Here is a 15913-nt window from a genome sequence, read left to right on the forward strand (position 1 = left end):
GAAATTCCTCCAAGGGCATTGGAGATAAACCCAAAGCTCTTGAAAGACTGTACACTTAGGCATTTGCCAGAATACCTCTACTCCTTCCTCAAAGCAAAAATCTCAGTTGTCAGAAAATACTGTATTCCTGAGGGTCATTGAGGAAGGTCAGAACCCCACAGGAAAAAACAAACAACTGCTTTCAGCATGAAATGAAAGCAAATGCTTTTCAAAACAGTTTCTCAGTCACAGTCTAGGAAGTCCCCTGCCTTTGTAGTAAAGCAAGCACAGTAATTTAACAAAGCAAATTTTGAAATCAACCACAAACAAAGTTTCATCAGAATCAAAGTCTATGGCACACACTTCACTTTAAAAAATTTATGAAGATTCTTGAGTATTTGGGCATTTTTCAATCTGAAATCCCACCTTTAAAAACTTGCAATGGTTACTCTTAGAGTTGCTTTGGTTTTTCATATTCATATTTCTTAGTGCTACTCTAGCAAAAGTACATATTTTACCACTGAAACATTAAATGCTGGCAATTTCTAACATTCTTCCAGGAATCTTGAGAATATTATATGCTGCCTAATCTTCCCGAGGGAGATTTTAAATATTCTGGCTGGCTATATTACTAACACATGAAACAAGCATAAAAAAATACTGCCGTCTTCAACACCTTATACAGAAGCTGGAAGAGGCAGAAGGACACACACACAAATCCAAAAACTAACACACCTGAAGGTTTGCTAACCTAACACTAAAGAAGTCGATATAATTTTAAATGGATAGTATTTGATACTCTCTAATAATCCCATTACAGCAGGAGTCATGCCACAGAGGTTAACAGAAGTGTTCAAAACTATTATTACCAAGTATGCGAATGCTATAGGCAAGGTGAGAAGTTCAAAAGTTGAGATGACTGCTGACTACTCGAGCAGAATTCAAAGCAGCATGTTTGTGCCAGAAGTAGAATATTTAACTAGCACTATTCAGAGCACTGAAGGTGATTAATCAACAACAAAAGACAACAACAACATCATGTTCAAGCCAGAAAATTGAAGACATTTTGTCCTCTTGGTGACTAAAAGTTTTAAGGTAGATTGAAGCCAGTGCTTCTTGAGGTATCAACCTTTCTATAGGTAAGATATCTGCAAGACAGTAAGATGGTCCATGCCATCTTGGGTATCTACATTGTTTTGGTTTTCTTGATTTTACCTGGGTAACTGCTGAATGAGACACGGCCAGTGCTAGTGTATGGATCAACTATATTGAAGTTCCAATGCTTATATATTCTCAGCGTGGCTGCATATGTAAACCAGCTGGAATGGGCAAAATATATATTCTCATATCCAGGTAGAACCTTAAAAACAGAAGCAGAAAGATGAATAACTTCAAACCCTAGTATACTTTGCATGTTTTGTATTTGATAGAGACTGGGAGAGCAACTTGTTAAGTAGTTTGATTAATTGCATTGTTCAATAAGGAGCAGATACTTGTGCTTTTAACTGCGTAATGAATTTCTGAAACCTCTGGAAATAATTCTTGCCCATGTGTTGTTTTCAAATAATGAGTTGTTATTTTTCAAAATGAAACAGCTTAGGGTCTTTTGGGACACCTGCATCACATGGTATGCTTTGTTTCCCCAGCTTCCTCTTGAATACTTGCACTCATGCATTCAGATCAGCTCTCTGCAAACATCCAACATTAATTTAGAACGTGCTGTTTCTGTGAGAATGCCTCTGGGTGACTTTATAGTATGTAAGCAAACGCAAGTTAATTCATTTTGTAAAGGTAAATATATATTGATAATTTTAACTGAAAAATTTAATTACCACCATGATGTATCAGGTACTTATTCTTCCCTTCCTCCCTGCTTATTTGCCCAATGCATTTGTAGACATTCACAATACCCCCTTTTCAGACTTCACGTGGCTGGGTGAAAAAAGTTACCCTTTTCCAGCCTCCTCTCCATGGTAGTTATCCATTCCTTAGTAATTCTAGTAGCTTTTCATTATCAGTCTCTGTGGTTTTGGTTTGGTTTTATCCCTGCCCTTGAGAGTGAGTAAAACTGAACCCAGAATCCTATGGAGGCACAAATGACAATTGCATAAAAGCACCTTGAGTGACAGCAGTCTCTTTATGCACACATAACAAACAGCAGACTCCAGAAACGCAGACTCATGACACTGCAAATCAACACAGTCACTGGAGATGAAGTTCTTGGTGCTCACCTTTATAAGTGCAGAGCAGTGACCCATATCCCACTGGTATTTCCCATGGCTTCCTGGCTCCACATTGCATTGTCCACTCCGTGCAGAATACTCAAATAATGCAGGAATGAGGTCCAACAGGTCTCCAACTGCATTCAGAAATTGGACATCAAAGATGCTCAGTGGCTGAGGAAAGGGAGAGAAGAAAGACCACAAAAAGTACTTTCAGACAGAGAAGCATCCAGACAGTCTCAGCTGGTAGAATTTTTCTTGTGCTCTCAAAGGAAACTCTTATATGGTCTATGAAATACCTGCTTACAAGGCCCAGATGCTCAAACTCAGTGTTGAATTAGGCACCTAGGTATCTCTAAGGGTCTGGCCCTTGTAGTAACATTAACAATGCTAACATTTCTGAGGAAAAAAGGAGATGCTAGCAGTAACTTGCAAAACTTTCATGTGCCTTTGCCAACAGCATAACAATCAGTCTGCTGTTACTGTTGTGCTGGGCTAATAGTAAGATTTAATATTTTTTTTTTGCTTATCTAGATGCCTTTGAAGAGCCTTATATTAACAAACACTCTTGGGAGGTTTTGGATTTTTATAAAGATTGTGATTTAAGACATCCTCATGACCGAGGAGGAGGAAACAAATGAGGGAAGCAAGATATGTTAACAATACTAATCAAGTATGGAACCAGCTGAAGAGAGGAAGTCAGTCACAAGGCCCTCAGCTATGCTACCTGCTTGCAAAAACCTCTTATGGTTAGAGCTAGCCAGGGTTAACTACACACAGCTCATTGTGCAACATGCTCTTCAGCACCTTCTCTTAGTTTTCCTCTTCAAAAATAAGAGCTTAACAGTGGCCTAACCTCAACCTTCAAAGACAGTTTCCTAAACCTTTCCTGTTCTTGCTTGCACCATGCCTTTAGTTAAGGCAAGGTTTAAGGAAGTCAGAACATACATCACTGTAGGGCTATAAATAGTAATTTTAGAGCGAGACATAATCATACAGCAAAGAAACACATTGCTTGCAATATAAATCACTGTTATTAAACCATATAGCTGACCTCTCTACAAACCCCAGTAAAGAGGAGACAAGGACATGGAAACACAAACAAAAAGCACCAAATCCATTTACTTTTTATTCAGAAAGCTGAATTCTGTATTATCCACCTGCTGTTTTGGCAGAGAAAATAACCAACAGGAAAAAACAAAAATATTGTGACTTCTAGTCCATATATCCCAGGGGAAGGAATTAAACCTTGCCACAATGCTTACCAAGACAAGTGAGAGAAATAAGCCATTCTCACAATTAAAATCCCACACTGCAGAAGGCCCTAAAAGCAGCTACAGTTCGAGGAAGAAATCCAAAGGAAACTTTCATATATGTTACATTGCTTTACCTCATCATGGTTTTGCTGTAAGGACCCAAACAGGGAGCAACAAAGGCCACAACTGATAAACATCAAGAGATGTATCTTTGGATAGTTTTAAGCAACTCAGGGGTATGAATCATTTACAAACAAGTCCCAACAACTGCTCTCTCATTGGAATTCATAGAGAGGCTTGGCACTCTTTCAACACAATTTTTGCCCATCCAGCTGCACTTAAAGGTTTGCAAGCCCACCACACAACAAGGAGAAGCTGTTTTCCAATGTCCGATTTACACAGGCATTACTGTACAGTACCACCAGGAGGGGAGCAAACAGTACCACATGTGAGAATGCTCAGCCAGCCCAAAGACATTTTAATTGTACTTGCCATCCATTTGCTACCTGGGGTGGGTTAACCCTGGCTGGATGCCAGGTGCCCACCAAACCTGCTCTATCACTCCCCTTGCTCAGTTGGACAGGGCAGAGAAAAATATAACAAAAGGCTCACAGGTCAAGATAAGGACAGAGAGAGATCACTCGCCAATTACGATCATGGGCAAAACAGACTCGACTTGGGGAATTAATTTAATTTATTACCAATCAAAATCAGAGTACGGTAGTGTGAAATAAAACCAAATCTTAAAAGACCTTCCCTCCCACCCCTCCCTTCTTCTCAGGCTCAATTTCACTCCTGAATTTTCTACCTCCTCCACCCCTGCAGCACAAGGGGATGGGAATAGGGTTTGCGGTCAGTTCATCACATGTTGTTTCTGCTGCTCCTTCCTCCTCAGGGGGCAGACTCCTCACACTGTCCTGTGGGAGGGACCTCGTGCTGGAACAGGGAGACAGTTCTCCAAAATAGGGTGCAGTCCTCCAGGAACAGACTGCTCCAACATGGGTCCCTTCCATGGGGTGCAGTCTTTCAGGAACAGACTGCTCCAGCGTGGGTCCCCCACTGGGTCACAAGTCCTGCCAGCAAATCTGCTCCAATGTGGGCTCCTCTCTCCGCAGGTTCACAGGTCCTGCTAGCAGACTGCTCCAGCATGGGCTTCCCATGGGGTCACAGCCTCCTTCGGACATCCACCTGCTCCAGCCTGGGATCCTCCACGGGCTGCAGATGGATATCTGCTCCACCATTAACCTCCATGGGATGCAGGGGAATCTGTTCTGGCACCTGAAGCACCTCCTCCCCATCCTTCTTCACTGACCTTAGTGTTTGCAGAATTGTTTCTCTCACATATGCTCACTCCTCTCCCTGGCTGCAGTTGCTGTGCAGGGTTTTTCTCCTCTTCTTAAGCATGTTATCCCAGAGGCACTACCACCATCGCTGATTGGCTTGGCCAGTGGTGGGTCCATCTTGGAGCTGGCTGGCATCGACTCTGTCAACCCAGGGGAAGCTGCTAGCAGCTTCTCACAGAAGCTATGCCTATAGCCCCCCCGCTAACAAAGCCTTGTCACACAAACCCAGTATGCTACCACTCTATATTCTCCTCCATAAACCCTGCATTCATTGCAACATCTAAGAGTACCTACACTGATACTACTACAGCATCACTTAGAATTGCCTGTATATTTTAAAATAAGTTTCACATTCCTGTGCTACCTTACAGTCATTTCAAGTCAAAAATTCAGTAGCTACCAGGAAGTCCATTCAAGAACAAAGATGCCAAGCAAGGAAGCTATCAGAACTATACGCACAGAAAGGTGGCCAGAGAACAGGAGTAAAGACCCACTCAAACAAAGCAGCAAAGGTTATGTTAATTCCTAGGGCTCCACTGGGTGAGACTCGGCTGCCAGCTCCCAAAGCCAGCCAAAGTATCGGAGAAGTAGAAGAGGAACTAGGCTGTTAAGTACCCTCTAGCATTCTGTTTTCATTCCCTTTTTGAGTGGCAAGCAAGTTTTGTTCCAGTTATTTCCAAGAACTCATCACTCTCCTTGGATAAATCTGGTTTTGTGTTTAAGACCGTCTGACGCTCAGTGACAAGCACAGGGCACAGAGCTTCTCTGGAGTCTCAGTAAAACAATGCATTGAAACAAAAGATTTAGTCATCTGCAATGCAGGTCAAATCTGGGAATTTCAGGAGTGGACTGAGACATCTGCTACAAGGCCCAGAGCCCCACTTCAGGAATTACTACAGCTGATTTCCAGGATATATGGGGAAGTCTTCTCTATGAGGAGTTATTCCATGTCCACCAGCAAGAATTAGACAAAAAAACAAAAGTGTGCATCATAACAAGTGGATAATATAGGGCGTATTACAATCTTTTGTAATCACCTTCTCCCATCTCACACAGCAATGTCAGGAAAACTCCTTGCATGCACGGTTACATCCTGAAGAAGAGTAAATGAATGAGCTAAATTGATAAGCTGAGAGGTGGTATAGCCATGACAAGAGAAAAAGTCCTTTTGGTAGAATGTGTGGCTCCTCCTCTAAAGGTACCATCCTGAATAGCAAAAACAACCAACCCACCACCAAAAACAACACACCATCAAATTGAGTTTGAGTTATATCAGCTGTAAGGAGAAATAAACTTAGAAAGGGGAACCGATAGGAGAGAACCAAACGTAAAGGCTTGTCTACATGGGACATTAAAATAGACGTTATTCTTTAACAATTGTGTTCCAGTAACTTCCCCATGCCTAAGCATTCTCAATACAAAATAAGGAAGTACAAATAGAGGGCTGTCCTAGAATCATTGTACTACTTAAAACTCTGACACCACCTTATTCAAGAGTAATTTCCCTGTGTAGACAAGCCCAAGATTAATCACAGCGTTGGTAGAGCATTAGGCAGATGAAAAGGATTAATGTTCTTTGAGTGCCCCTCCTTCAGAAATTGTCTTGAAAAAGAGGGTTGGGTTTGTTTACTGGATATAAAATGTTGCTAAACCAGATGAAATAATGTCACACTTGAACATGAAAATGTATGCAGATTTTGGTATCATTACTGATACCTGTAAACATCAAATTCAAAATACAGAAGTTTACAATATACATTGCCTTTATGCAGGTCTCAGTGGAAGCACCCACCTAAAACAGCCCTGCAGGAAACCAGACTTTATGCAAATAAAGAAGTTCAGAACAGTACACTCCAAAACATATGCTTCATACAAATATAAATAAAAAAAAATACTAGTACTACTATCAAACAGTTCAGAGTCCAAAACAAATTTTCTTTCTGTAGTATGCTCAATTATTTGTGGCAGACACAATGCTTCGACAATATTCAAGTGAAGTAGACCTGAAATTTAGGGGAGAAAAGAAAAATGGAACATTTCAAAGTGGCCTGTGTGTACATAATCCAACTCACATTTAAGCTCTATGTGGATTCGGCATAGCTTCAGACTACCGTGCATTGTACAGGACAATGGAAAGTCAGATCTTGTCTTCCTCAAATAAGTGCACATCAGCTAACCCACTAAATGTAAAACTCCAACTACTTGCAAGTTTGAAAAGGTATGTGTAGTGCTGATACTAAACCTTGACACAGGAGATGTGTAAAATTAAAAGCAGATTAGCTATTAATTCAGCTTGTTTCCATCCTCCTGAAAAGGGAACAATTTTGCAACTTTGCCCAGTGCTCAGTGTTGAAGTCCACAGACTTTGTAAACAGTCTCTTTTCTCCATCTTTTGCCCTATCTCTGATAACCAACTAACTTCTCACTGTTCAGGAGAGCACTTTGTCCATGTACAAGCATTCAGTTGGGAGGGGGAAGGGGGAACGAATGTTAAGAACTTTGAAATCTACCTCCTCCTCTCTTTCTTTTCCCCAGGTCTCTGATCTTTTGGGTGCTAGAAGGAAAAGACTTCCTAACCTTTCTTCTGCAGTCATTAGCTTTCTTCGAAGCTTAGGACACTGGGGGAAAATTGCCCTTTGCACATAAGGAGTAATTAAAGAATAATTAGTTGTATTAGGAAGTATGCATAGTTTTTCCCCAATAGCAGTTAGAGCATGAGGCAACAAAACACAGCCTGCCATGTATTAGGTTTTGGGTTGGTTTGGGGGTTTTGGGGGTTGGTTGGTTTTGGTTTGGTTTCTTTTGGGGGTGAGGGAGTGATAAAAACAGAAAATAAATCCACCACACAACCTACACAAAAGATTCTCTCAATATTTCTAATGTTCATTACCACCACGAAAGCAGATTACTGCACCACCAGGGATCAAAAGATAAACTTGTTCCCAATTATAATAATCCTAGAGACAATACACATATAGAAAGGATTTTTTTAACGAAACAAAAGTAGTTATCTACCAAAGGAAAAAGGGAAGAAGAGACCCTCAAAGAACTGATGAAAACATGCAACAGGAATGAGACTTGCTTTTAAAAACATGCAGAATTTGTTGTGGGTGCTTTCAGTAACAAGTTTAATTGTTTTTTTAAGGCAAGAAATGAGTACTGGAAATAGTAACTACTTGTTACTGCAGCTGTTGCCCAAAGAAAGATCAAAACAACATTGGATGAATTGAACCAAAGTATAATACTTAGAAATAAGAAAAAAGTCACCTATTAGGTGACTTTATTCGCCAAACATTCTACAGGATTAAATAAAAGAACCTTTTTAACATTCTTGTAATATGCACTGCAAGACCAAAGTTGAAAACAGCCTCTTGGGAGGGCAGATGTTCTTAATCACAAGGAAGATAATGTTGGTCTTCCAGGATTTTGTTTGTTTGTTTGTTTTGGTTTAATTTAGTTGGGTTTTTTTAAGTGCCAACAGTTTGCAGAAGCTAGGTTGATTCTCAGGTAAGTGGATGTGTCAAAGCTAGAATACTAGTCAGGAACATTGCATCTGCACCTGTTTTTATTCTCCATGTAAGCTCAGAGCAACAATCTTAAAGCTCTTCATTTCCTGAAGGGGATCCTAACAGCAGTAAATATGTACACAAACAGCACTGTCGTAGCCTAATCTCCCAAAAGTATTTGAAAAGTAGCAAGATGCTCAAAGTGAACCACGTGTACCTTTGCGAAGCTGTCAGGTATCACGTTGATGCCAAGGAAAACCAAACATGTAGGTGCAAAAGCAGCTGCCCAAACTGTACTCAAAGGTAAGAGACTGCGGTTAGATTACTGGCTCTGGCAAACAGAGGAACCTGCAGCACCATCTCAAGTGAGAAATACATACACAGGGAAAATTTTCACTTTTACTAAAAAGACATGATCCCAACATAGGCAATAATGCTAAAAGCTAAAATTGTGAATGGCATAGGAAGGAGTCGAAATAAATCCCACCATCTGCTCCCTGCACATTTAGGAAAGAGAACTCTATATAGCCACTGCATATAATTCAAAAATAGAGGACACATTTCAGACTGAACCACATATTTGAACTTTCACTAAATGCACCGTTTTTATATAGGCATGTTGTTGAGGTATCTGACAAGATGATTAAGAATGACTCTGACACTTCAGAGGCCAGTGTTTTTTAGTATCAAATACATAGTTAACTAAGTTAGGACCGGGGAATACACGTTGCAGGTAGGACATACCTATTATAGAGAAATAGCTCAGGCAAAAACTAGCACTTTCTCCTCCCTCCATCTGAATCTAAAGGATTCTGAAGCAGCCAAAAAAAATTTGTGAGCTTTGCAGGGCAGGTGTTATGACAGGGAATTAATGAGTTCTTTTCCTAGAAAAATCAAGAGTTCTCAGTATCTTCCCTATAACTCAGGCCCATCAGGATGGACCTTTCCATTATTCTATATAGTCTTTTCTTTTAGTTTGAGACTATTCCCCATTCATGAAAGCCCCTGAGCAAGTTCTGCACAAGAAAGATGTGCTTTTTACTAAAACCCAACTGTTTATTATTTAGCACTCCCAACTCCTCTAAATTCTTGATATGGTTAAACCAAGACAAAAGGGGTCAACTACAATTACTCAAGATCTTCCCCTCACATTAAGAAATCTATTAGACATGAGACCTAAGGACAGCATTGTAATTACAATAGCTCTACTGCAATTAGAGGAGCTTTGCTATTGCACACAAGCTGATGATCTGGAACACAATTCTAACTGAATTAAAAAAAAAAAAAAAAAACAACACACAATAACAACAAAAAAAAACCACACCAAAAAACCCAAACATCCCCATTTGGCTTGCCACAGCACTGACCATAAAATTTGTGATTGGAGACTTAGAAGACAGAAAAGGAGAAGACATGTAGCAACACAAAACATACTCCAAAAAAGAGAAGCTTTTAAGATTTGAAATCTGATGCTTGGAAATAAGAATGAAAGCTTTATTACAGTCCCTACATGCTGATTCATGCTGTTGCATCTACTCTTCATACCTACAAGGTCATTTGCTCAATAACAATTGTAAAGTGACAACAGCAAGTACTTTAGAAGTGTCTCTCCTTCCAACATTCACACATGGATACAAAAGCCGTGCCCAATCTAATCAGCACGTGAGCGCCCAGGGTTCCAAGTCCAGTGCAAAGGATCTGCAGTGACATGACCCATGTGCTCAGTCACATTATCTACACTGAACAGCCACTGAAGTTCTTGTAGCACAGCATGCAGAATGAGCACTAGTTATCCTCCTTTTTTTTTTTTTTTTTAAATATCAGATCCCCATCTCCCATCTTTGTTCTCTGACATCCCATCCCCAGCTACTGAAAAAGAGATGCAGTAATCTTACTGTTTGTTTGTGTAGTTTAGCCCACTCGAGGGCTCCCATGTACAGACCATCCAACTGTGCAATAATATAGCCAGCATGCCTCCAAAAGGGGTCATCCTTATTATTTCTGATTTGTTGTCTTGTCCATTGATCTTGTTTCCTGCAGAGGAACAAACAGGTTGGGGGTTTCTTGGGTTTGTTTTAGAGTATAATTGATAATGCAGGGACAAACATATTATGACCCAGATGATCTAGCCTTGTGTTTTGAGGCAAATCATGCTTTGGAAGTCCTGCAGACATAAATGTTATATCCTCTGGGTGTAAGTGTTCAGATCTATGCAACTTACCCTACAATAGAGTGCCTCTACCAGACTTTAGTATCAAAGAAAGAATTGGACTCCACCTCTGGGGGGAACTCTGCAAAATCAGATCCAGCATCCCCTTACAGTCAGTAAAAGGAAACAAGCATTTGATAGGTCAGATGAACCATTCCCTTTTTAATGCCTATTTAAGGGTAAAATAGACTGACCTTTGAAGTGCCTATTTCTCTCCCCTACATACAAGTGGAATGAAGGTGTGCTGCTCTTGGTGCGCAAACGCCACCTAAGAACCAATGCTATCCTCCTCTGAGGAAAAGGTGGGAGGCCAAACACAACCATCCCACATGACAAATCCAATCAAGAGGTTACTAGCCAAATAACCCAGGTTTAGAGCATGAGGCAACACAAGCTGAACAGACCCAAAGGCAAGAGCAGCCAACATTATAAGGATCTCCCAGAGTTCCCTCCTTTGCTGTGCTCAAAAGACCACGGAAGAACCACAGCTGTCAGAGTAAGTCTGGACCAGATTCCGGCCTCTTCCATCCTCCTGTATCAATCCATCCAGCATTATGTACAGCAGCAAAAAAAAAAACACAGAATAAACCTGGCAAGGAAGCAGAGTCTTCCAGCAGTCTATGGGTGACAAAACAAGCCAGATTTAGCTTTCTGGAAGTAACAAGATGCAAGAAATGTCAGAGAAAACAGGGATATATAGTCGGAGGATTCAGGGCTAAAGACTTTCAAGGACAACACAGCAGCCCATATTGCAAAACTGCTCTTAAGTAAAGCAGTGATGCAGGAGTTCAGGATACAGAAAAATGATACAAGGCCATCTAGTATTTCCGCTATTCTCCAACAATGCATCTTGGGGGATACAGCTGCTATGCTGAGTAATTCTGGAAAAAAAAAAAAAAGCCATACGCATTGATATCGTAGCTAGCCCATTTTTCTCATGAGGACAGCTGAAGAATGACAGTAAGGGAGCACTAAAGTTTGGTTTTTTTTTTTCCTCTTCTTTTTGGATAAGCTAAACCCAATCAACTTACACATCTGCACCAATAACAGAATTAGTCAGATATATAATCCCTTGTGGAAAGCACAAGACAAGATGGAAAAAACAGTCTCCAGAAACTACCAAAGTCTCACAGAAATATTTGTAACGGAAGAAAAGCTAAAACTAAAGAGATTTAAATAAGCGGTAATCACAGTTGAGTTTCCCAGTACCTGGCCTGGTTCTTCTCCCACTTGTAGTTTCCCACCAGTGTAGCTGATTTATTTGAGCAGAATTACTTTTGATTTATACAGCTGAAGAGAAAAGGGAATCAGGACTTTTGTGATTAGAACAGAATTTACGTCAGCGGTAGAATAAACAAAATGCTAACCTAACAGAGGAAGGAAAGGATACATAGTGCTATAAAGATTAAGGTGCCAAGAGACTACGCTGTTCAGTATAACATTCAAAATACCAGCTTTTTAGAAAAGGATTTTGACTAGAATGACATTCAGAATTCATTGGCATTATCCACACCCCTTTGTAGCAATGGTTTTAAACATCTCTTTGAAAGAATCAGAATTAGGGAAGGGCATATGCCTTTCTTCATGTACGTATACCATATTTTTTTTTTCATACTAACAGCATTCAGAGGAAAAGGAAGTATATATTTTATTTAGCCCATAAGAAAAATAATAAAAAACCCTTGAAAATTCCATCACCCTCCAACCCCAAGTCTTGAATAATTTCTTTTCTAATAACTAAATACATACGCCATAAAATTCTGAACTCCACTTCGAACGGTGGGATTCTTAATTAACTGTGGATACATATTTGCAGCATGGTCATACATATGCCTGAAAGAACAAGAGTAGCAGAAGTTATTCTTTTGCATCTTCCCTTCATTTTGCTTACCAACCCATTGGTCAATAAGCATTGATAGACAAGCACCACAGTCCACAAAGTAAGCTTTTCCTAATCACAGAAATTACTTCACATCTTTAATGCATGACAAACAAAGGTAACAAATGGATTGTTGAAATTTAACTTAAAATAAATGACCTTCCTAATGCCTCCTCAAACTGTACATTAATTTAAATCACAACAAAAAATCATTTATTAGAGAGCTATTCTAGAGGTGAGGAGAATATAATTTACTAATTCAGTTCTGAGAGAGATCATTTCAGCCTGAAATCTAGCGGATTTTACTTACCATTAACCATGTTACTTCCTTACTGATTAAGCTAAATCTCTCTACTTTAAAGTGTGTGTACATTGATCCTATGTGTTCCCTCAGAAACTCCCATTCATGTCAGCCCTAAACAAATTAAGCTTTAAAGACACCAAAATGATTGTGATTTTTTTTGTTGAATTCAGTTAGCTGTTTCATCCCCACTAACTAATAGAAAAAAAGTTGTATGGTTTTTTTGGTTGGTTGGCTGGTTTTTGTTTGGTTTGTTGATGTGAAGCACCTTACATTTCAAGATGAAATCAACTGCCAAAAATTGCTCAGGAGTCCAAAAGTTAAAGTCACCCTTTCATTTTAGATCAAATGTAATAATCTGATTTAAGACAAAACAGAACTTTTAGATTTTCTTATTCTGTTAATTTTTTCTCCGATCAGTATTTCATAATTTGTGTCAAACTTAACCAACATTTTTTTTTCTCAGCAACTAAAAAAAAAAAAAAAAAAGCAAGGAGGGGAAAGGAATAATTAGTTCTAGGTGGAAATCAGCAGAAGATTATTTTGCTGAATCTGAAGTTGGTAGAACTACATCAGTCATCAGTAAAATCAGCTCTTACCAAATGCTGAGAGAAAGAAAACAGAACTGAGAAACAGATACCAGCCTCAAGGAAAGTACATGCCAGCAGGACAGAATTCCCTGTATTAAAATTCACAAGGGCAAGTTCCTCCGAGAGGCATGCAGAGAGCTCTTCCCAGTTTCCTTCAGGGCATAATTTGAGAATACAGCCAGAGATGATTGAATGGCTTGCTGATAATTAGAGAATCATCCATTGACCTTCTGCCCTCTTTTTCTGTCCCCTGCCCGATTCCCAGCTATTTAAGTACTTGATTGCATGACCCTGCTTTCTTATCTCAGCTGTGGTAACATTCTGACTACCAAATCTAATTGTCAGGTTACACTCTGGCAAAACACTAACTCAGGGAAAAAAAAAAAAAGGAATATATTTTTCTGGCACTTTGTAGTTTGAATTAGGTTGTTATATAGACAGATAAGCAACAGAGGTGGTGCAAGAAGGCAGCTCTCTACTGTGTTAGTAAATGAACTGATGCATGAAAGGGCCTGATCAGTGCCAGGGCAGACACAAGTTGCGGGTTTGCATCTGTGGAGGGATGCACTGGGGCAAGAGAGGGGAGCATTCAGCAGCTTCGCACCATTACATATATCATGAAACTGCAGCTATAGTATCAATTTTAGTTCTAGAGTTTCTCGTCTCCCACTTAACACAAGACTACATGCCATAATCATAAACTACTTGAACAGGACAAGAAAGTTGAAGAGACAGATCAATATTCTCCACCCCTGCAGTCACAAAGAATTTGGCAAATAAAAATCCAAAGTAACTTTAGGAAGGGAATTATAGCATAACATACTCCATACTACAAGTAAGAGCTCCCACGACACTAAAGAGCAGGAGCAAATAGCACGAGACAGTCCATCTGGCAGATGGTCTTTTAGGGTTGAAAACCAGATGAAGAGGATAAAAAACAGCCGGGACACTACTTTAATCACTGCCTAGGCCAGGATAGATGATCGGGCTTCCAGGTTCAACCATCAGCTCTACTCTCTTCATTTTGCACTCAAAGATCATGCAACACATGGCAGATTTTACACTACTAGTATCTTTAAGCTGTGACGACTGATGTAGTGACTGGGTTAGTTCAGGATCAGGGGACTGAAAACAGCTTCTTTAGTGGCCTTCCTTCTTGTATATGCTAACAGAGAACATACAGTTCCTGGAATTGATTTTTCTTTTTTAAATACCCAAGGTTGAAAATTTTTCCCCTAGCTGTCCTGTTTGTTTGGGGTTTTTTTTTGCTTTAAGAAAGCTTCTATGTGCATAGCTTGCATGATTTGTAAGGGTATTATCCTCTGAAGTAAATTGGATCATTATAGTAAGGTAAGGCTTTGCAACTGTGTCTAAGGCCAAATGCAAGGCAATTACAAAGCTGGGACAAGAATTCAGAGTCTAAAAAAACCAGCAAAGCAGAACCCCACTTCTTCAAATTAGAGAGGAAGATGACAGAACTCAGGTCAGTTAAGGTTATTTCAGAAAAAAAAAAGAGTATAATTAACATTGCTTCAAATTTAAATACTGCTCTTAGGTACCTGGTATGCCCCAGTTGGAACCGATTAAAAGTATGTGCTTAACATCACAGATTTGGATCTGCTCTGCCATTCCACAAGTAAAGTGAGGCCTCATTAACACTTCTGTTTGTAATGAGGGAAGAGAATTCATACTCAAGAAAACGGGAGCAAACATCTTTGGCTGGATGATAGGACTGGACCTTAACAGAGAGGCGAGAGAATGCGATAAAAGCAAATGTCTGATCCCTAGACACTAGAATTAGATTTATTCCACTATGTGTTTTCAAAATAGACAGCTGAATCAGGTGCCGACACTAGAAAGATGAATCATGCTCTAGAAAAGGCCTGTGTTTCTACCCTCACTGGTAAACAGGTCTGACTAACTTAGTTACTGCTTTTTCTACTACAGACCTATATAGCTAGAAGTAAAATTAATTCTTCCCCAGTAATTTGAGATAAGATAGTCCCAGCATGTTTGGTTTTTGGTTTTTTTTTTTTTGTTTTGGTTTTTTTAAATCTGGTTGTCTTACATTCTGCTCTGGTTCCTACTAAGGACAAAACATACACTTTTAGGAGAGATATTTTGTCATTCTTTTACTTACATCATGAGGCCTAGCTGTGTCCAGGTCCTTCATGACCTAAGTGCAATGCAAGAACCGAGCTAGAGAGAATTCCTGGACATCTCCAAATTGAGGCCCTGTGAAGCTGGAGCTCCTGCTCACCAAAGAGCTTATGCAGTTGCCTGTACTTCAACTTGGCATCAGGCTTGCTACATATCCTTCCCAGTAACACATCACATCAGAGCTCTTCCCAGTGGGACTTCAGGGTTTCTGCAAGGAGCCACCTTGGGTCATTTCTACTTCATATAGTCATTGCCACAAACAGATGCAAGACAGCTGGAGAACTTGGAGCTATTCAGGCTACAGGTAGCCATGTGCTAGAGGGCACTTCAACTACCAGGCATACCCAATGTATTCACACTGGGAGGCTGTGCCTGAGCCACCCAAGGTGGTACTTGTACAGGGAAGTGACACAAGCATCTTCACTCCGGTAGCTAAGTGGTTGTTGATGCAAATAAAGCCTTCACCAC

The 15913-nt window shown here is 40.0% G+C and overlaps 1 protein-coding gene across 1 annotated transcript in view; it reads right to left on the reverse strand.

Annotated features, from left to right (window-relative positions):
* Positions 1 to 15913, reverse strand: part of PLBD1 (phospholipase B domain containing 1) — a 42498-nt gene that overhangs the window by 13942 nt on the left and 12643 nt on the right. The window contains exons 3-6 of the mRNA XM_082479836.1: positions 12265 to 12348; positions 10202 to 10340; positions 2211 to 2375; positions 1195 to 1339 (exon numbers count right to left, since the gene is read on the reverse strand). Coding sequence (XP_082335962.1) covers positions 1195 to 1339; positions 2211 to 2375; positions 10202 to 10340; positions 12265 to 12348 — 533 coding nt within the window. The remainder of the gene's footprint in view (positions 1 to 1194; positions 1340 to 2210; positions 2376 to 10201; positions 10341 to 12264; positions 12349 to 15913) is intronic.

The sequence above is a fragment of the Vanellus vanellus genome, assembly GCF_965231255.1.
Source record: "Vanellus vanellus genome assembly, chromosome: 1".
NCBI lineage: Eukaryota > Metazoa > Chordata > Aves > Charadriiformes > Charadriidae > Vanellus > Vanellus vanellus.